Below are 22,906 nucleotides of genomic sequence, written 5' to 3'. Positions count from 1 at the left end.
GGGTTTCTGATTTGTTTTTATTTTTTCAGCTGGTACCAAAAACAGGGATATCCTACTTATATCCAAGAGGTTTTTGTCTTGCAGATAACAGTTTTGGCTATGTTCCTCTGCTTGAAGACAGTGAAGCAAGAAAGAATAATTTGACTCTTGATCAGCCACATGATAAAGTAAAATCAGGAATACCAAGAGAAAAAGAATTAAAGGTAGACTGCACTGCTGGTTTATTCCTTAAAGAAAATAAGAAGTGATGGGATGCCTGGGTGGCTCAGTCTGTTGAGCGCCCAACTTTGGCGCGGGTCATGATCTCGTGGTTCGTGGCTTCAGACCCCACATCGGGCTCTGTGCTGACAGCTCAGAGCTGGGAGCCTGCTTTCATTATTAGATTTTATGTCTCCTTCTCTCTCTGCCCCTCTCCCACTTGTGCTTGGTCTCTCTCTCTCTCTCTCAAAAATAAACATTGAAAAAAAATTTTTTTTAAGAAAATAAGAAATGAGAAATTGGATTCCACAGACTTACTGAATTATTCAGTCAGTATTCTATCGAATTTGGGTGGGCGAGAGCAAGGGAGAAGGTGGAGGAGATTTTTTTCACTCCTACCATTGCTTCAAAAAGCAACATTCAAATGCTGACACATAACACATGTGCTTCTTTGTTTTGTTCTCCTGCGGTAGATCCACCACTGGAATTCTAAACAAATTGTAGATGTACACAAACGAATGACTTACATATTTCAAATAGAAGCACTATTTCCAGGTAAAATAAAGGCTTAGGGTTCATGTTTCCTAGTATCCTCTTTTCTATATCACAAAGAAATAAAACATTTAACTAAGGTAGGTAGTAAGGCACAGATGATTCTGGATTAGAAAATAACATTCTAGTTTGTTCTTCAATTTCCTGTGCTTAATTTTTTAAAAAATCTACCTAACCAGTTCGGCAAAAGTCTTCACTGAAACAATATAAGAAGGAACGTTCCATATCTCTGCAAGGAGACATGTATAAGGATGTTGGTTAGAAACAAATTAAACATCCATCAGTGGCAGAACAGTACACCTTTACAGGAAACACTTTAGAAAAATTAAAATTTTTCTAAAATTTTGTTCTAAAAACCAAACATTTATATATTCGTATGCCTAGATTTCAGAAACAGTATTGAACAAAAAGTGGAAATTACAAAATGATAAAATGGGAATGACTTATGTAAATTTTTTCAGATATAAAATATTATGACACTGTTTCTAAAAACACAAGTATGTAGTAAAAGTATAAAAACATGGACAAGAACGTTCCACAACTTTCTTGGAAAAATGATCACCTCCATAGTTGGGGAGAGAAGAGTCTCTGATTCTGGGAAGGGAATAAAATGAAAGATCAGTTGTATCTATAACTTTTCTTTTTTTAAAGAAAACTACTGAAGTGAAATGTTAACACTTGTTAAGTCAAGGTACTAGATACATAGATGTATATTATTTTCCATGTTTTTATGAATCCTTGAAATGTGTGTTTAAAAAGGAATTTTTTAATGAGTTAGGTTTTAGAAGGATGAAATAGCTTTTCAATAAAATAAGATTTCCTAACTAATGAGGACTCTTAACATCCACAAGACCAATTAAGTCAAGAATGCTATATTTATTTCTTTTCTTCTAAATATGGTAGAAGATTTTAGCTTTGTGTGCCAAGGTTATTCATTTATCGATCCCATAACTAAGACTGTTGTAATTTGTTTTTATTTAACATGAAATATGAGAAACCCAGTTTAAATACTTTTCTATATATAAAAATTTATAAAATTTATATAATTTATAAAATTATATAAAATATATATATAAAAAATAGAATGAGAAGTTCTCTAATGTATCTCCCCTTTCATTTTTTTAAAAATCAATCTTGTTTTTTTATTTGAATCATTCAGCTCTCTTCACCCTCACTCCAATTTCCATTTATCTAAAAATGCTGATAAACACAAGAAACTCTGGCACTGGAATATGTTTCAGTTTATTTTGCAAAAGACAAAATTCAGAAACAGTGATTCTGACTTCTGAAATACAATTTTATGATTGGGTCTATTATAGTGCATTATAAAATAATTGAATTACTGTGAAATGGCAGCACATAAACTTAGTGCTTAAGTAAACAGTATTTACATTCCATTTTCATGTTTTGGGGACTTCTTTCTTTTACTTAAAAAAATTTTTTTTAGTATTTATTTTTGAGAGAGAGAGACAGTGTGAGCAGGGAAGGGGCAGAGAGAAAGGGAGACACAGCATCTGAAGCAGGCTCCAGGCTCTGAGCTGCCAGCACAGAGCCTTGTGCAGGGCTTGAACTCAGGAACTACAAGATCATGACCTGAGCCGAAGTTGGTTGCTTAACCAACTGAGCCACCCAGGTGCCCCTTGTTTTGAAGACTTTGAAATGTGATTATTTACCATCAATTTTTAATCAAAATTCCTATATATATTCCAGTTATAACATTTCTTTGAAGATAATAAAATATCTCTAGTTCAAAATATACAGAAGGCATTTTTGAAAATATTAATCTTGGTTAGAACAAACAGGATGGTGTAAAAGGCTCTTAGATATGTTAGTAATTTCATTTATTTTATATTTGGGTAATTTGTCATTGTTTATGAAAGGTTTAGGGTTTATTTTTCAGTCAGTAAGTGTTCAGTGGGAACCTTCCTCTGAATTATTTTTTAAATTACATTCGTTTTATTTTTATAAGATGTCTTTTGTCTATAAAATATATACTATCTGGATATCTGGCTTACATTAAGTATAAGTAATAGAAATTATGTCAGAGATGGCTTATTTCCAAAGAATTAATAATGTTGCACAATTGTAACTTTATTTGTAAACAGACAATAGAGGAAAAAATAAAGTGAGAAATATAAATCTAGTGAGTTCTCTTAATGATCTTTACTAATAGGGGAAACATTTATGTGACAGCTACATATTTAATACTTGGAATAGCTCATCAACTCAGTCTTCTTATACTGTAACTATTTAATAAAAATAAAATTAACTCTTATATTTCCGGTTTCTCATCATTATCTAGAGTCAAAGTGCTAAATGAGCACTAAATATGCAACAGATTAAAAGGAAGAAATATATTCCAAAAGAAGGAAGGAATTGGATTTATTGAATATTTGAGAGCTGGCTGTATATTGTAAAAAAAAAATAGGCCTTATTTAGAAAAATACTGGCCAATTAAGCAGTTGAAACTCAATTCAGTTTTAGTTAATACAAGTGAAATCCTTTCCTAAAGAATTTTGATTTTGGATGTATCAGGGTTTTTCCAAAATGAAAAATTGCATATTGGTTGTCAGTTGCAGCTTTGTAAAAGTGTGCATGTACGTGTAGAAACTGAAAGGCAGCATGTACAAATGGCTAAGAGAATGGTACAATTCACTTTTTTTCTGTTTCCAATATAATTTTATGTAATCAGTCTTTTTAAAAACTAAACAATTTCTAGAAATCACGTTCCCAATCAGTTGGCCTAGGCTCTGTAAAGAATAAGCTAATAGAAATGCTTTGAACCAATAACACAAGGAAGCTACTGCTAACCGCTCACAGTCCTTTCCTCCTTCTGTTTGGTGAGTTGTTTGAGGATTTGTTTTCTTTTGACTATTTATTTTGTTCAGGATTTGGTTAGGATATTTGACAGCAACAAATGACATTATGGCATTATGGCAAATGATGTGGCTTTCTTGTTGCTCTCTTCTCTTGGATCTCTTACTTTCTTACTTTGAGGAAATAATGCCATAATGCCAGGCTGCCCTGGAAAATGAAACAAAAAGCAGAGAAAAAGGGTATTTGAGGGGAAAAAAGCCCTTTTAGAAAATTTTATTTGAGAAACATGAAATTTGTAGATCAGCCTCTGTTCATGGTACTCCTCCACAAAGAACATGCAAGAATTCTTCGACTTCTAAAAGGACATAAGGAAGTCACGACAGCAGAGCTTGTATAATTGGGTGACCCTTAATACTCTGCTTTAGTTTAGAGACATTAGAGAAAAAGTACTCAGTTTAGTGGAAAACCTGAATTTCACTTCTCATATACCACCATAGTTTGCACAGTCTTTCTTGAGGAGATACGGTTTTGGCAAAGTTACGGTTTGGCAAAGATACGGTTTTGGAAGTGACTTAGCTGGGTAGTTCTGGTTCAAGATCTTATTTGACTGAAGTTAGGATGTGGGCAAGGGCTTCAGTCATCTGAAGGCTTGGCGTGGTTGGAGGATCCACATCCAAGATGGCTCACTCAAATGACTGTTGGCAGGAGACATCTCCATGGCCTTTTCTCACAACCTGGCCAATAATTTCCTCAAAGTAAGAGAGTAAGAGATCCAAGAGAAGAGAGCAACAAGAAAGCCACAGTGCTTTACATGACCTAGTTTCTAAAAATCACATACCTTTACTTCCACTTTATTCTGCTCATTAGAAATAAGTCACAAAGTGCTTCAGAGGCAAGGAAATACGCTCCTCTTCTTGAAAGGAGGAGTACCAGAGATTTTGTACATGTATTTTAAAAGCATCACGGGATGGTAGATTGTGACATACAGAGAGGGTACCATAGATCAGGTTGTGGTGTGTAGTATTTGATTTATGTGATAAATACTAATGAAAAGTCAAGGACCTTGGCAGAATTTAATAGTAAATTCAGCTTCCTGAATCCTATCAGTGTTAATCTCAGAAGAAACAAATATCATAGCTTCTCATCTTAACAATTTGAAAAATTCTGGGGCGCCTGAGTGGCTCAGTCGGTTAAGCGTCCGACTTTGGCTCAGGTCATGATCTCGCGGTTTGTGGATTCGAGCCCCACGTCAGGCTCTGTGCTGACAGCTCAGAGCCTGGAGCCTGCTTCAGATTCAGTGTCTCATCCTCTCTCTGCCCCTCCCATGCTCATGCTCTGTCTCTCTTTGTCTCCCAATAATAAATAAATGTTAAAAAAAATTAAAAAAAAAAACAATTTCAAAAATTCTGACGTGAATGTAGACTTTCCAGAGAACAGCTGAGCAGTGTTTTAGAGAACCAAGAAACTATTGCCTGTTGTTACGTTTTCTTTTTTTATAACCAGTTTTGAAAATTGAAAATATTTATATGTAGAAAATCAACACAAAAATGCACACACTTATTCTTGACAAAACTATCTCTTGTTTATAGAACACCATTGTCAGACACAGTAGCATATGTCATGAGAGCAGTTATTTAAATAACAAATTGTGTTTCTTAATGTAGATATAAAGTGGCATTGTTTAATTCACTTTTTTAAAAACTAGGATTGTAATATCCTGGATCATTTTTAAGATCTTGGAAATAAGAGATTTTTATAATACTGCTTCTGAGAAGCACTTCAGTTGCCAAACTGAATACTGTTCTAGGTGTCCAGGGTTTGACAAAAATTGTTTGCCCTCATCTTTCTATCCTACAGTATTTTTTTTGGAAGTTACACAAGAGTCTAGATAGAATGTTGGGATGCAAGAAAATGTATAGGGAGTGATGATATTGAATACATAGAAGAATTTGGTGATACTGGTAAATTTTCTTCGCTCACTCGTCCAGTGACTGAACTGCTATGTACCTGACACTGCCAGCCACTGGAAGAACAAAGAAATATTGTCGATGCTGGCTTAAAGTTTTGATTTAATAACCAAAATCAACGTTACTGAATATTGTAAGGTCATTTCAGAGTCTAGGATCCAGGATGCAAAGTGTAATACGAGTTTATTTGAACTTCTGTTTTTTAACATAGAGATCATGTGTCCAAAGAGCTGATTTTCTGCTTTGTTTCTGATTTTATGTATGTATTTCTCATTTGTTCTTTATACGTCTTTTTTCATCTGAGTTACATGCTTTAAGCAAAAGTGTAAAAATACAAAGAATGCAGTTATTACGGAAAGATGCCAGTTAGACAGTTGGCCCATCCCTCATGTCGCCATTCTTGTGATTAGATCGGTAGATAGACGGTAGCATCAAGGAGCAGCAAAGATTTTGTGGGTTTTGAAGAGTAAAACAGTGATGTAGCCATGGAGCTGCCATCAGTGCTAACATTAAGGAAATAAGATGTGCTGTACCTGGTAATTCTAGTGAATATAGAGGCTCTGACATGTTTGAAGAAAGCTGATGTCTAAAAATTCACTTGTCAATCACTTAGACAAGAAGTATTTGTTGAACTCCTATTTGCCTAGTCTTGCTAGTCATTGACAGGAGTACAAAAAAAGAATGAGACATGATCCGTCTCTAACTTTAAGGAGCCATGTAGTCTGATTGGAGAAACAAAGATTTGGACCCCAAAGCAATTAGCAAACATTGTAAGTCAATGTGAAGTCTTAATTATATGATAAAATGAAATGCTAATTATAATTTTATGGTACAGATAAAACATATAGGACCTTAATTTAAAAATAAAATTCCCAGTGAGCTAAAAGGTAGGCTTGAGCAGGGGATCAACATTTAGTTCAAGGAGAGAAAAGAAAACATATTCTTATGTGCCTATGTTTTGGTACTGTGTGCATAGGTATGAAAACCTAATTTTCTGCAAGATTTTAATGGGAAAAGAATAATTTCTAGATACGAGCTCAGATTATTCAAGACCACTTTGGAGAACATTATGTAAACTGAACCTGGGTGCCTGGGTGGCTTAGTCAGTAAAGTGTGTAACTTTTGATCTTAGGGTCATGAGTTCATGCCCCACACTGGGTGCAGGATTACATACATACATACATGCATACATACATAGCTGAAAGGTAAAACTGACGATTTTGAAAGATCAATTTCATTTACTATAAGCTTTTTTTTTTTTAAGTTTATTTATTTATTTTGAGAGAGAGCACACTCAAAGAGAGGAGGGACAGAGAGAGACAGGGAGACAGAGAATCCCAAGCAGGTCCCATGCTGTCAGCGCAGAGTCCAACATGGGGCTCGAATTCACAAACTGTGAGATCATGACCTGAGCCCAAATCAAGAGTCAGACACTTACCTGACTATAGTAGGTGCCCCTACTATAACCCTTTTAAAATGACATAATCGTGGCTTCAGAAGACAGAATGCTCCCTACTATTTTGTTACCTTATTCTGTGGATGGTCCTTGAGAGGCATTGGTGTGTTCCTCCAGTTGTTATGCATGACAGTTTCAACAGACAGGGTATGAACTTTAATGCTGCTTTACTTTCTGAACTTTTGTAACTTATAAAACTGGCCTCACAAGTCTAGGTCTTAGATGGTATCCCCATCCTTGCAGTGTTCATTTGTCATATACTATGGATTTCAGATGCAGCTCCCACTTAGGGATCTATATCTGAGTTTAGGCCCCCTATAGTTTCTCCCTTTTTCTTTTAATGTTTATTTATTTTGAGAGAGAGTGCACACACAAGCTTGCACAAGTGCGGGGGAGGGACAAAAGAGGGAGAGAATCCCAAGCAGGCTCCATGCTGTCAGCGCAGAGATGCAAGGCTTGATCTCACAAACCCGTGAGATCGTGACCTGAGCTGAGATCAGGAGTCAGATGCTTAATCAACTGAGCCACCCAGGTGCCCCAGCTTCTCCTTTTTTCTATTGCAGGTCTTTTCAACTATGTTTGTTGGCCAACTTGCCATATATTGTCCAAGTACCTGGTTTTATAAGCATTATAAAAGCTTTATAATAGACTGTCGTATTATGAATACCTTGCCACACGTTTCTGTCAATGCATATAGCAGTTTTTGTGAAAGTGTAGCTGATAAAGCCTTTCATCTGTAATTTTGAATACTGCTCTAACAACAAAACCATAATATGAAACCAGTTAAGTTTTGCACGAAGAGTTCTTACAATAGAACTTGCATACTGTTTCCCCCTTCCTTTAGCAGTTTACTATCTTCAACCATTAATAATTTGTGTTTTTTTAATCCAGAAGGTATATAGGAACCTTTTCAGCTTTTTCTTCTCTTATTTGTTCATGTGGATGTAGTTCTATTCAAATATCTTATTTTACTTTACAGATATTTGTTACATAAGCAGACACTACTATATTTAGAAATGTTTATTTTAGTCCATTAAAAACTGTAAAACCAATCTGTATCATGTACCAAACTGATTTAAAATATACATATTTATTGGGAAAAAATAGACTGTCATATACAGGTATATGATAAATATTTTTTCATCATTTGAATGAAAGTTAGAAATTAGACCATTAGTCAAGATATGTAACCATCAAGTGATTTCTGTGGGAAAAGTCAAATTTGGTTACATTGTCTAAACACTACCTTTTCTAAGAGAGGAACTTGAAATAAATTCACTTAATGTTCATTACTCAACTTTGTTAAAAAAATGACTATATTTTAATGCTCAAGCTTCTCTTTTTATCATCTTTTATTAGATAAAAATAGGGATGTACCCTCTATACAATGGCACATGCCAGCCTAAGCTGAGGCTTATGTAGTATTGGAGAAATGTATGTGAGCACCTCTTCTCAGTCACAGCAAATGTCCTATTTCCCCTAAGTTGTTTCTAGAGACTGGATTGAATATACCTTCTTTCAAAGTATTACATTTCTGTATTACTCCTCTTTGGAGACCGGCTTTTGTTTATAGATTATCTGGTAGAATAATAATTAGAAGGCAGAAAAATCCTCTTGAGTCAGCTCATTCATCAAAGTTCAGAGTTTTTTCCCAAAGTGTTATAATAAATATATCACAGATTTTAAGAAACAAAAAAAATATATATTAATATCCCAAACATTTCACTATTTTGAATATTTCAATATATTGAAACTTCTGTTGCAGTTTTGATTGTTTCCAAATCTGAGTTATTAATCCATCCTAACCCTTTCCTGTTCTGGGTCTCTTTTTTAATTCAATACATCATTTTAGAGTTTTTGTTTTTATAATACTGGAAATAATTTTTAAGGGGAGAAAAAAATGAGAAGTGGCATATCACTTCTTAAATTCTCTTCCCAGGCTTCTAAGCAGATTTGATTATTTCTGGTATGGTTTTTCTCCCCTCATTTCCCCCTATTAGGCTCTTCCTCACATTTCCCATTTTTCTTTTCTCTACTCTTCTCCAGAGCCCACAAAACAAGAGTTAGTATATTCTGTTCAGCCCTGATTTCTCTTGACCCAGGCATGAAAGTCTATTCTCTCAGCCTCAGTAGGTTAGGACTAGCCCCCCAAAACAATCTAGTTTCTCTCATATTATTATCTGTCATCCTAATTTCAAAATCCGTTTTGAAGACATTTGTTTTCCAACATTATAAAATGCTTCTGCATTGGACCTGGTGTGATTTGTTGTGTTTTTTTATTGTTTTGGTTTTTTTGGTTGAATTATCTGAAGAAAATCTAGCTTCATATAGATACGTAGTTAGGAAAGAGAATAATATTTTAATAACCTTTTTAGAAATTGTGGCTGTTCTCCTTTGATACTATACCAAAATTCAGTAAGTAGTAGTTTAAGTGTCAATTGCAATATAAAAGCTGAAACCAATGAACTTTTCTTTTTTTTTTTTTTTAAATGTTTATTTATTTTTGAGACAGAGAGAGAGTGCAAGTGGGGGAGGGGCAGAGAGAGAGGGAGACACAGAATCTGAAACAGGCTCCAGGCTCTGAGCGGTCAGCACAGAGCCTGACGCAGGGCTCGAACCCACGGACTGTGAGATCATGACCTGACCCGAAGTCGGACGCTCAACCGACTGAGCCACCCAGGCGCCCCAAACTTTTCTACTGCATTAAAAGCCAGAGGTCTATCTTGTCTATCTTTAGATCTGTCTTTTACCTATATGATTTTGTAGCATCATAAATCGGTCATTTGAAAAATACTGGTTCACTGTGCTATGCAGATCTTGCAAATGTTGACTTATGATATTTAAAAATCACATTTAACATCATCACTGATCTCATCATAAAAGTCTTTTTAAGTATTGGGCAATTGTCAAGCTTACTATAAGGGGTACACAGTTCCCAAGATTTTCATTTTCACTTTCTAAAATTTTTTTTCATGGACAACAAATCTTGTCAGTTTTCTATAAAGTGAGAGGCTAACTTCATTTGCTTTTGAGAATGTCTGAATAACCATAGCATGCATGTCAGTCATTCTTTCAAGTGAAAATGGTGTTCCATTAAAAAAGTGACTAGTTCAGCTTGCAACTCTCAAACAGTCGAACCAGTGCTTTTCCCCAAGACAACCCTTGTAGTTTGGTATGAGATAGAAGTCCTTTGTGTGTATTTCCTATTTTGTCTCACACAGTATTTAAAAGCTATTAACTTAGAATCAAAATTTAATAAAATTAATAATTTTTACTATCTCATCAAGGAGACATTTCAGGACCCCAAGGATTTTTTTTTTTTTTTTTTTTTTTTTTTTTTTTTTTTTTTTACTGAGTATGTGGCATTAAAGAGAACGGTAACTCCAGTTTTGTGTCATGGCCTTGATATGTTCAGGCACTAGCAGTTTTACTCACCATTGCTTTTGCATCATCAATATAAATATCAAAAGAGTAAAAAAAACAAATAACATCTAATAGTACTGTGATAATAGTTGACGCCATATATGTCAGGGTCAGGGATTTGATTTTACGCTACCCACAAGCTAGTAAGTTAGCCAGTTACTGCTTCAGAGATGCTGTAATAAGACACAAGGCTCTTGAATCAGAAAAAAATCTTTGTTATACACAGCACATAAGCAGCAAGAGCATTATTATTTGTGTTGGTCCCTCCAGGAAAGAGGGAAGGGTAACGTGGTAAGACCCAGATGGATGCCTACATATGTAATGGGTTGCATTAAAAGTAAGGAACACTGAGCTTGGGAGATGGGTCATTTTACAGCAAGCAGTAAGTAGCATGCTCATTGTCCAAGAGAGACATTAGCTTTCATGTTTGCCCTCTGCAAACACAGTCCTCAGAAATATCCCAGGTAAAGAACAATCAGAGCCTTATATTCTTGGCATACACAGCAAAAATGTAGGGACACTCAGGGCCCAGGTAGATTTCTTTCCCAAAGGTAGATCCCTTGAAAGAATCTCAGGACTTCCAGGGATCCTAGACCTTATTTTGAGAACCACTGTTTTACTAGATTATAATTTTCTGTTAGAAAAATATTGCCTTTTTCTCAGTAAGTTACTTACTTTTCCTTCTATTGAAAAAACGTCATACTTTAAGAATACTCTTAACATCCCCTCAGGAACCCTTATTTATGTATGGAAGTCATACTGCTTGTTCATCATTTTCACATTTATTAGGTAACTAATTGTTTTACATCTTTATACTTTATTTTGTTGTTGTTGTTACATAAAGTACCCATTTATTATAGGCTAACAATGTTTCAAATGGTGGAGCTTCTACCGGTCTTCCAACTCCTTAGTCTTTTGATGGCTGACTTTCCTGTAATGGCAGAAGTGATGTTGGTCCAAACACCACCAGCTACCGTTTTTATGTAAGAACCACAGTGCCAGATCCCCACAGCTCATCTTTTCATCTTGGTTTTGCCACAGAAGGAGCACGTGTATTTGGCATGCTGGTTTATTTCAGTCTAATTCACCATTTTCCCAAGGGAGGCACCATAACGTGTCCCATATTTACCAGTGATTCCGACCTTGGTGTGTTTAGCTATGTCACTGCAAACTAGGTCTGAGCCCAGAGAGCTACATCTTTATACATTAAGTCATGATATCTGTAAACTGCTCCCAGTTACTTAGCTATACCTAATATATTAAGTCTGGAGCAAACTGAATTTTGACTCTCATCTGTTAAAAGATCGTGTGGTACCTGGTACATTTCCTGAAGTGTTCCACAGAACCCCAGACCTGTAAAGTGCTGCATACTGTGTACTCTTTCTGATGAATTTTAAAGACATAAGAATGCATTATAGGATCTGAAATCAGCAGTAAGAAAACCACTTCACTTCATTTAACCGCAGAATCTCTAGCTAGCATTTTTCCCAATATTGTATTTTAACAACTTCTTACCAGATTTGTAGTCCCCTTTGAGGTATTTCTAGAATTTGGTGGGGGAGAGGCAGGGAAGGCTCACCCAATTTTTCATTTGTACCTAATGTGTTATACTCTCTGAACTCTGCTGCTTATTTGCTATGTTATGAAACCTGACGTTTTCTCTGAAAAAAATTTTTTTCTATCAAAGATGGGTGTCTTTTATTTTCTCTCTCCCATTTTGTCAGCAGTGGTGTGATTTTTGTATTCCAACTCAGTTTTCCTCTGAGTAATTCCATAACGGCCATATTGGTTGGGTTTACTCAGTTTTTCTATCCCTAATTGCTCTTCACTATTTAACATTAAGGACAGTGTGTTTCCCTACACATTGCATCCACATAATGTTGCTCACTGACTTGTCCATATTCCCCAGAAGTGTCATTTGAAATTAACTTATGCTGGATGGCCAAATAGCCATGATAACTCTTGCTTTCCTTCTTGCTGTAGCTGTTCAAACATTCTCTCCTCCTCTTTTTCCATGCTGCAGCCTTGGAGTCCCAAGTCCTACCCCTAGCTCTTGCTTCGCCTCTTGTCCTAAGGACAAAGTGGTAATAACTTTTTTTCAAAAGCTGAATCTAAAACTCTCTCCTTCCTACTTTTTTGATAAATGTCTATTCTTTTTTGACATAAGAAAGATAATAGATCTTGGCATTTTATTGCCCTTTGTCAGACCTACAGTTTTGTTTTGGATTTTGCTATGTCAGGAAAGCCTTACCTCACTTTCTTTAAGATTTTATCTTGCCCTAAGATTTTTGATGCTAAGGAGAACAGCCTTATATTAAAAAAAAAAAAAAAAAAAAGAAAATGAAGATTAGAAATAGGAACTATATTTGAGGAAAAGGTAATTAGGTTAGGTTTTAAAACTCTGTCTACAGTAGATAACAGAACAAGTGAAAATCCATTGGCTCAAAAGAGATGAGAGTGGTTATCAAGAGAGAGGGTAGGCCTGAAAATACAGACTGTAGGAAATGAATACTCAATAGAATTGACATGAGAATGAATGATAAGAAAAGTATATAATGAGAGAAGAACAGTGTACCCATGTCTGAACCCTAGAGAATGCCCACATTTATGGCCTAGGAAGAGAAGCCAATGAAAATATCAAACTTTAAGTAGAAAACCTAAATAGCATGTTATACTGGTAGCCAAAAAATGTTTCAAGGAGGAGGATATGGTCAGTAGTGTGAAATACTGTCAAATGAGCAGTGAACAAAATGAGAGTTTTAAGAGAAGCCATTGGATTAGTGATGAAGACATCTCTGGAAAACCATGGTAAATCTCAGAAGAATGAAGGGATTAAAAACAAACAAACCCTGAGTTTGCTAGTTGGAGCTTCTGTTATAGAAGAATGAGTAGTTAACCATCCCTCTACAAATAACAGTATTAACTCTAGCAACATATACAAGAACAACTCCCTGAGAAACTGGACACTGAACTTTGCATACTTTAGAGAGGAGTCAAAATGTGGAGCAAGTAATCAGTTCAGAGTAAATTCCCAGTTTTCTATAGTTTTGTCCTGAGAATGGCCATAGTTGCAGTGACTGAAATTCCAATAGAAAGCCCACCATCCTTCAGGCTGGAAGAATCAGGAAAGAGAATGAGTTCAGAAGAAGCATAGCCACCAGGGAGAGGGAAGGAGCCCCAAAGAGGAGAGAGCCAGAGAAGGAAGGAGAACCGTAAGCTCTGTGTTTAGATTCAGCTCAAGTTTCTGGCTGTTCCCAGAGCCCATGGATGTGCTGGGCAAATAAAGCAGTTTGCAGCTAAAGCTTAAAAAGGACTGATCTGAAATCTGAACTACCCTTCTTGAAAGGAGTGACAGTTTGGAATCTAAGCCTAACCAAGTGCCTGCAAAAACAAAATCATCACCACTTTTGGCACCATGTAGCATAATGTCTCCACAACGTATTCAGTGTTCAGGGTACAGTCCAAAATTACTCAACATGTGGAGAGTCAGTAAAACGTGACCCAGTTTCAAGGGAACACACCAACTCTGAGTAGATCTAGATAGTGAAATTATCAGGCAAGGGTTTTAAATCAGCTACTAAAACTATGTCTAGTCCTCTACTGGGAGATGAGAAGTCAGGAAGAGAGTTCAGGTTTTGAGAGGATAGAATTAACAAGAAGATACCTCATTGTCATTCTTTGTCAAATGGCTAACTTCTGATAGTAAGTTTGAGAAATATTTGAACTGTGAAGTTTTGGTTAAGAAAAACTATTGCCAGATTACTTCTGTCAGCAAGTGAACTGGTTTGACAGAACTTGGGTAAATCTATCTGGGTTATTTTTACACTTGATCTTAGCCAAAAGGCCGAGAAGCGATCTGGGTTATTTTTAAATGTAAATTTCTATTTGGACATTCTTGAGCACACACACACACACACACACAAAAGCCATACCAAAGGTTTTTTCCTAGGCAAAATTTAAACATCAAAACTTGGCTTATCACTACTCAGTGAAAAATGTATTTGTTGTATGACAAGTTTTAGAAGCTTAAAATTAGTTTGCATTGGTACAGTGTGTAAATGTCACCATTCTATATCTACCTCACCATGCTAGATACCCACTACTGAACTTCTCTGACAGCCAAGTCCTCTCTCAACTGGAGAAGTTAAGATCATACAGTGATAAGGGTTCCAACTACAGCTACCCCACGTACCGAACTGTAGGCAAATCATTTACCTCTCCAAAGCCTTATTTGCTACAGCAAACTTTAAAATTAAAGTACCTAATTTACAAGATTATGTGGATTAAGTTAAATAATTAATATATACAAGTTGCTTAAGTAACAGCTACTTTCATGAAGGTATTTTCTGTTTACCATGACAATGCTGTAACATTAAATTTGTGGCTAATGAAGAGGGTTTTCCCAAATCAGTTTGTTTTAAATGTAGTGTTTGGAGAAGGGGTGAGGGGAATGGGTTATCTTATTTTTTTTTAATTGGTCATTTAAGGTATTCATTTTCTATTTTTCATAAAAAGGCATCCCCACAATTCAATATTTCTTCCTATTAAAATAAATTCAGGGGCGCCTAGGTGGCTCAGTCGGTTGAGCGGCCGGCTTCGGCTCAGGTCATGATCTCGCGGTCCGTGAGTTCGAGCCCCGCGTCAGGCTCTGTGCTGACAGCTCAAAGCCTGGAGCCTGTTTCGGATTCTGTGTGTCCTTCTCTCTGACCCTCCCCTGTTCATGCTCTGTCTCTCCCTGTCTCAAAAATAAATAAAACGTTAAAAAAATTTAAAAAAAGAAAAATTCAGGGGTGCCTGGGTGACTCAGTTAGTTAAACATCTGACTCTTGATTTCAGCTCAGGTCGAGATCTCACGGTTCGTGGGATTGAGCCCTGCGTCGGGCTCTCCAAGAAATTCAGAAAGATGTGTGCAGAAGGAACCTAATACACAGTGAAGACTCCAAAGGCAGATGATAGGAAAGTATTAATCTCACTCTGCTTCAAATTAACATAATAGAATTGAAACCATAGTCGTTGTGTTACTACTAGTAAAGGATTTTAACTTTTTTAAAAGAATACTGTAGAATTGATAGTGATTTGGGGGTATTTATATTAAACCAGAATCCTATAAAGATCTTGGAAGTAATTGGGGTATTTAACTTCATGCTTATATTGTTTATTTTCTTGCTGCTTCCTTCAGAACTCTGGAATGGATCCCATTTTGCCTTGAAATTGTTCCTGCACTGGCAGTGGGTTTACCTGGCATACTCTGCCATGCCAAGCAGATGAGACTCATAGGATTTGTGTTCCTCTTGCTTTGCTAGATTTTCAATAATATTAATGAGGGTGAGAGAACCATAGATTTCACACGGCCGCAAATACTCATAAATACAATTTTCTTGTATTTTTTGTTTACCTTTTACTCTGCTTTTGTACTCTCATCAGATCTCTTTTTTTGTAATTTTTTGTTCGTGTTTCCACCTTAATCTCTTTTGTCTTAGCCCTATTCTCACTTTCTCCCTATTTAGACCATATTCAGTGCTTGACTTTACCATAATATCTTTGTCTAAATATATCTAAAACTGGTAAGAAAATACTCAACCTTAGTTTCTCCTTTCATTTCATTCTTACTTTCAGTAACCTAAGTGATAAGTAAATTATTTTCAGTTTCTTTTTACGCTGTTCATTTATTTCTCCTTTTTCTGTAGAAAACTTTATCAAGCTAGTATTTATAACTATTCCACAGTTTATGTTTCCTTTACTAATCCATCCTATCTCACCTTGGCTCATTTCTTGAATTATATTGTTCCAAGTAAGAGCGTAGTTCTCTTTTCTGTTTTAAAAGCATAATTCTATTGGGGCACCTGGGTGGCTGAGTAGGTTAAGCATGCGACTTCAGCTCAGGTCATGATCTCACAGTTCGTGATTTCGAGCCCGGCGTGGGGCTCTGTGCTGAGAGCTTGGGGCCTGCTTCAAATTTTGTGTCTCCCTCTCTTTGCTACCCCCCTGCTCACACTCTGTCTCTCCCTCTCAAAAAAAAAAAAAAAAAGTGTGTGTGTGTATGTATGTGTATATATATATATATATATATATATATATATATATACATAACATTTTTAAGTTAAAAAAATAAATAAAGTAAAATAAAAGAATAATTCTATTAAGCCTCATCCAGAAACAAAACCCAATAGTGGCTACATACAGTTGCTTGAGCCACCTAAAAATAAATATTCCTTCTGCATCTTAACTAAATTTTAGAGGACATCTTTGATAGGAACACTGGAATAGAATGATAGTCATTGCTGTAGTTCAAATATGTATCATTGCAAACTTACCACTTTATTCAATATTAGCCTTTTAAAGTTTAAATTCCGTATGAGAAAGTATACATTGTATTAATGAATTTAGTATTATCTTTAAAAGTTTCATAACAATTTAATTCTGCTGACTTCAGTTGCTTAAAATTTTTAAGAAAAAAAAATGATTTTGAGTCTAAATTTTATTGCATTTTCCCCCCAGCTTTATGGAGGTATAATTGACAAATAAAAATTGCATAGGGGCGTCTGGGTGGCTCAGTCAGTTAAGCATGCAATTTCAGTTCAGGTCATGATCTCACGGTTCATGGGTCCGAGCCCACATTGGACTCTGTGCTGACAGCTTGGAGCCTAGAGCCTGGTTCAGATTCTGTGTCTACCTCTCTCTCTGCCCCTCCCTCGCTCACACTCCATCTCTCTCTCTGTCTCTCTCTCTCTCTCAAAAATAAGTAAACATTTAAAAATTTTTCATTGTATATGTTTTTAGTATATATGGTGCTTTGATACATATATACATTATGAAATGATTACCATAGTCAAGCCAACATATCCATCATTTTACATGGTTATCTTTTTTCCATTGTGATGAATACGTATAAGATTTATTTTATTAGCAAGTTTCAAGTGTACAATGTAATAGTATTAACTATAATCATCATGCTATATATTAGATCTTCAGAACTTATCCTGCATAACTGAAACTTTCTACTCTTTGACCAACATCCCCCCCATTTCCCCCACCCTGAAACCCTGGCAACCACCATTCTACTCCCCACTTTAATGATTTTGGCTTCTTTAGATTCCGTATATAAGTGAGATCGTGCAAATTTGTCTTTCTGTGCCTGCCTTATGTCATGCAGCGTGATGTCCTCCAGATTCATCCATGTTTTCTCAAATGACCTGATTTCCTTCCTTTTTTAAGGTTGATCTATTCATTATGTATGTGTGTGGATATAGATATAGATATAGATATAGATATAGATATAGATATAGATATAGATATAGATAGATATATAGTTAGGGACACTGACTCCCCACATAGTTGAAAATCCACATCTAACTTTTGGCTTCCCCAAATCATAGCTACTAATAGCCTACTATTGACCAGAAGCCTTACTGTTATCAGTTGACTAACACATATTTTGCATATGTATTATATACTGTATTCTTATAATAAAATAAGCTAGACAAAAGAAAATATTAAGAAAATCGTAAGGAAAATACATTTACAGTACTGCCCTGTATTTGTTGAAAAAATCTGCGTAGAAGTGGGCCTGCACAGTTCAAACTGATATGGTTCAAGACTCAACTGTACTATATATATATGTATGTATACACACACACGTACACACACACTACATTTTCTTTAGCATTCATCCATTTACAGACACTTAGGTTAAATCCATATTTTGGTTATTGTGAGTCACTTCTTTATTTTTCAAATCAGTTTATAAAAGGAATAAAATACTTTCACTTTTGTGCTAAATATTTTATAAAGGCAAGAATTGGGGAAAGCGTACATTTCTTTCTTTAAGATGCTGATATCTGCCAGATCCCAGACCAACACAAAAATGTTTTCCATTATCTGTGCATTAAGAATAAACCTGGTTTTTGACTAACAAAAATATTAGCCACTTTTTCTTTTTCCTTCTTAAGTCTCATTGCATATTCAGCTGGCCCTGGAGCATATATTTTTAATATGATACCCATCTATGAGAAACTTAAATTGATTTACACTAAAACAAAATTCTCCCAATTCACATAAGAGGCAATTTAAGGAATCATTTCACAACATCTTTCAACTGTTTCAAATGGGTTTATCGTAATGATTTAGTTGAATGACTTCTCCAGCGCCATAGTGGAAGTGTAAATGAAAAGTACGACGTGTAAAGCTCTTATTTCAGTATTCATTCCACAACTTCGGCATTTCCAAACTAGTACTTGGAACAGTTTATAATGTTAAGTATTTTAAGTTTTAGTACCTCAAAATAAACTCATTTGTTGAATGATTTAACGTTTAAAATCTCCTAAAATATAATGTTCAAAGTTCCCTTGCTTTCTTATTTGAAGTCGCAGTAACTTCAGTTTCCTGCAGTGCAGGGTCCGCCTGGATAATATTTGAGAATAGAAAGAAAACTACAAGTTACCTCCTTTAATGTTTATTTACTCTCTGGGATGTTCAACAAACTGCATAGTCTTTATTAAGTAAATTAACTTGGCATTGAAAAGCAAGTCTTGAGTTTCTGGGAGAAATGTTGGAGCTGCCATTGACTACACTAATTCTACATCCTTTGAGGTATAAATGATTGTTTTCAGAAAGTTGTGTCAGATAGCTACAATGGAAAATAGCATTGACATGCTACACCCATTCTAGATAAAACCCTGCTTCACAGTGTCGGAGAACTGTTTGCCAATTTTGTTGTTTGTTTGCAGAGCTAACATGTTAAAAGGCCCCTTTTAAAATTTTTTCTTAGGATGCTGGAAACCTAAAATTTTCATTTGAACTATATCAAGAGATTTATTTGGTGTGAATGATAGAAGATGCAGTGTATTGCGTAGTACAATCGTAGTAGTTTTCTTCAATAATAGTAACAAAGATAACAGAAAGCAGGGCTGTATTCCTAATCCCAAAGAAGCTGAAGACCTTAAGTTTACATGCTTTGTGGAAATTTCTTAATAAGAGAGTCCTCCCTTTACCCCCTACCAATACACCTGAGGAGTCTTTTCTGGATAAATTAATTCACCCACACCAGTTATCAAATCTAAACAACAAACAAGTAGGTTGTCACAGGTTATTTACCAAACCATACACAAGTTTATCATTCTTTTCCTGTCTTTTCCTTCACCTTTTTCTCATCTCCACCCCCACCCCCTCAATTTTTAAGGTTTCTTTTTAACATAAGAAGCAATCATTCCAAGTACTGATTCCAAAATCAGTACTTTGGAACTGGAATAGTCTTCACTACTTTATGTAAATATCTTCATTTTTAGGTTTAAAATTAGAGTACAGTTAATCCTTGAACAACACAAGTTTGAACTGATTGGGTCCACTTATATGTGGATTTTTCCCCATAAATACAGTACACTACTGTAAATGTAATTTTCTCTTCCTCGTGATTCTTGTAATAACATTTTCTTTTCTCTAGCTAACTTTATTGTAAGAATACAGTATGTAATATATATAACATACAAAATATGTGTTAACTATTTATGTTATTGTAAGGCTTCTGGTCAATAGTAGGCTATTAGTAATTAAGTTTTGGAGGAGTCAGAAGTTATACATGGGTTTTGTACATGGGGGTTGGCACTTCTAACCCCATAGTTCAAGGGTCAACTGTGCTTCTTTTTGGTTCTTTCTGGCTTGTGATAAAATAATTTTGTTTCATATTCAGGATTTCTAGTAGTAAATTTTAAAAGATTAGTCATTTTATTTAATCACATATTATGATTTGTTTAACATTAAATTGCCAAGTGTTTCTATTCTCTTAATATTACCTCTTCTCTGATTTTGTTGATACAGATTTAATATAATATCTTTATTTTATTTTATTTTTTTAAGTAAACTCTACACCCAACATGGGGCTTGAACTCATGATCCCCACGATCAAGAGTCTACATGCTCTACTGACTGAGCCAGCCAGGCACCCCTTAATATAGTATCTTTTAAAAGTTTGCTTTCCTACTTATAGCATCCTGAATGATTGGCTATCTTTAAAATGTCGCCTCTCTTCCTAGTACACACTAAAATCCACTGAGTGTTTTTTAATTGCACATAACACTAAAGAAAAACCTTGTCTACTGCTTTTAAAAACAAACTGTGAATGTGAAAATGTCTTCTGATGTGACTGCTTTGTAAGCTCAGTAAAACACTTTTCATCCAGAAGAAGACCTGGCCTAAGTGCTTGCCAGACAAAAAGTATGCAGCAGCAAATGATCTTTTTGTTACCTCAGTCTGACAACATAATATATAAAATCACAAATTGTTTGGGTTGCTGAGATTTCATTTTACTAATTAAAGGAATACTCTATTTTAGAAATGTTAAGCCAACACTGGTATTTAGAAAAAGCTGGAGAAGTAGAGCAATAAACTGAAATAAATTGGAGAAGATACTAATTTAAAAAAACAAACTGGAATCAAGTCTTTTTCTTAAAGAACAAATGAGACTCCTAAGAAACTGAAGGAACTTTTCGAAAAGCAAGATTAAAAGAGTTATACTCAGATGACAAGAAACAATGAAGTAAAATCATCCACTTTAATAATGGCTACAATGACCTTAAATCTTAAAAAGTCACTAAATATAAATGACCACTGGTTTCATTTGAACTTAAACAAGACCTATGCAGGTTTGGTAGAATTATAATTTATGATTGTATAATATTAAGACTTCTTCAAATCTTTGTATTTGTCAATTTGTGACTTTAGAACATACACAGAGTTTTCTAGGTATTATTAAAGATTTTTAAAAAATCTAAACCATACAGTGGATGTATTACATGTTTTTTAATGTTGACTTTTAAATGTCAGAATGAATGTAATACCAGAATAAGCCACAGGGTGGGAGTGAAAGGCAAGAACTTAGCTTCAGAAAGTAGCTTAAATACATCATTGCACTATCTGTAAAATGCTTGTTAAATGCTAAGGTGCTGTAGCCTGGTTTTCTTTCTTCCTCTCTACACAGCTGCATTCCTCAGCAAAGAATCTATAAGAAAATACAAAGACATTAACTTAAACCTATAGACCAATAATGGAAAAGAAGTAAATACACACACATACACAGATTTTTTTTTTTCCTGGTTTCTGGTCATATCAGGTGCTTCTTAAATTGTCAGTACTGGAAATAGTAATTACAGAAGTTACCTGAAATACTTCTTGTCTCCATCCTATTCTTCTGCCTCAGTTTTCCTTTTTCCCTGATGATTCTTATTTAAAGAAAAGAAAGATATGTATCTATAAGCTACGTACATATATGTTTCAATGACGGAGGTGAATTTTCCATTGTATTTTCTGTTAACCTATTCTCATTTGAGTTTAGAAGCAATTTAAATTGTGTGATTATTTTGTATCTTTAAGGTAAGAAGACAAGAGGTTTCTTCTCCTAGAAAAGAAACTTCACCAAGGAGTCTTGGCATTCCTTTATTCCATGAAAGGTATTAATATTTCAATAGACCAAGTATTATGGCCATATTATGTTATATGGACAGATCTTAACGTAAACATTATCGAAATGAGGAACATTTCATTTTCTTCTATTTAAGATGTTTACTGAGAACAAAATTCCATGTATTGAAATTTCTAATGTGAGAATGAGACAGCCAGCAAAAGTGTGATTTATAAATAAGTAGATATGCTAGTCTGTGCTACATCTATGTATTAGAACTTTTAACTTACTGCTTACTTTGTGCCTTTGTGCCTGGCTCTCCAAACATTAGAGTAGTTCTCTGGGACATTTTCTAGGATTTTAAAATAATTTTTTTCAACTTTAACCTTTCAGTAATTATTTTGTGGTACATAAAATGGTGCTATGTAAATTTAATGACAATAGAAAATATTTAAAGATAAAGCTTCATATTTTAAAATATTCATTTCTAGGGCTTATATAGAGAAGACTTTCCAGGATCTAAAAGAAGAATTTCACAGAATATGCATGCTAGCAAAAGCACAAAAAGACCACTTAAGCAAACTTAATGTACCAGCCACTGCAACTGGTAAGGTTTGATTTAACACACAGTACTATTAACTTGATTGATTTAAATGTATTTCTTTTTGATCGTAAAAATATTTCTAAATGCTTGTTAAGTGCTAAGGATCTGCAATTTGCGCCTCCTACCACTTATAATGGGTAAGTGCTGTTAAAGTTCTGTACTGTATTACATTATCTAATGATTGGCTTTTTTCTCTCTTTATTGTGTGTGGGGCTATGTAGAGTGACTTGAGTGATGTAATTACTAATCATCTTAATGAGAAGTCCCACCTTGCAAAGGGTACAAAATAAATATAGGAAATATCTCTCAAAGTTTTCAGTTGCTATTTGGGGGGGTTAATTAAACATTAACTCATGTATTAGTAAGCAGCCTTGAAGCTGCACTACCATATATAAGCTAAGTAAAATTAGAACATCAGGTTTGTTTTTAACTTCTGCTTGAAAGTTCATTGGACACTATGGATTTTTATAATTTGGTTCAAGAAATAAACATTTCAC

General features: G+C 34.9%; 1 protein-coding gene and 2 pseudogenes across 6 annotated transcripts in view; 1 reads left to right on the top strand and 2 right to left on the bottom strand.

Annotated features, from left to right (window-relative positions):
- The window catches only part of TANK (TRAF family member associated NFKB activator), a 94,236-nt gene that overhangs the window by 61,900 nt on the left and 9,430 nt on the right, over positions 1–22,906 (top strand). For 4 of the 6 annotated variants that reach the window (XM_078451209.1, XM_078451206.2, XM_078451207.2 and 1 more), the window contains exons 4-6: positions 85–203; positions 21,778–21,854; positions 22,297–22,412. In XM_078451209.1, coding sequence (XP_078307335.1) covers positions 85–203; positions 21,778–21,854; positions 22,297–22,412 — 312 coding nt within the window. Of the gene's footprint in view, positions 1–84; positions 204–15,249; positions 21,646–21,777; positions 21,855–22,296; positions 22,413–22,906 lie in introns of those variants that run through there. The other 2 variants (XM_078451210.2, XM_078451211.2) reach the window with 2 other exon arrangements.
- On the bottom strand, positions 11,286–11,826 carry LOC144617315 (large ribosomal subunit protein eL43 pseudogene; annotated as a pseudogene).
- On the bottom strand, positions 14,128–14,269 carry LOC144617326 (U2 spliceosomal RNA; annotated as a pseudogene).

The sequence above is a fragment of the Panthera onca genome, chromosome C1 (assembly GCF_046562875.1).
Source record: "Panthera onca isolate mPanOnc1 chromosome C1, mPanOnc1 haplotype 2, whole genome shotgun sequence".
NCBI classification, from domain to species: Eukaryota; Metazoa; Chordata; class Mammalia; order Carnivora; family Felidae; genus Panthera; species Panthera onca.
The sequence above is the reverse complement of the archived record's forward strand: the minus strand, read 5'-3'. Positions and strand labels throughout refer to the sequence as shown.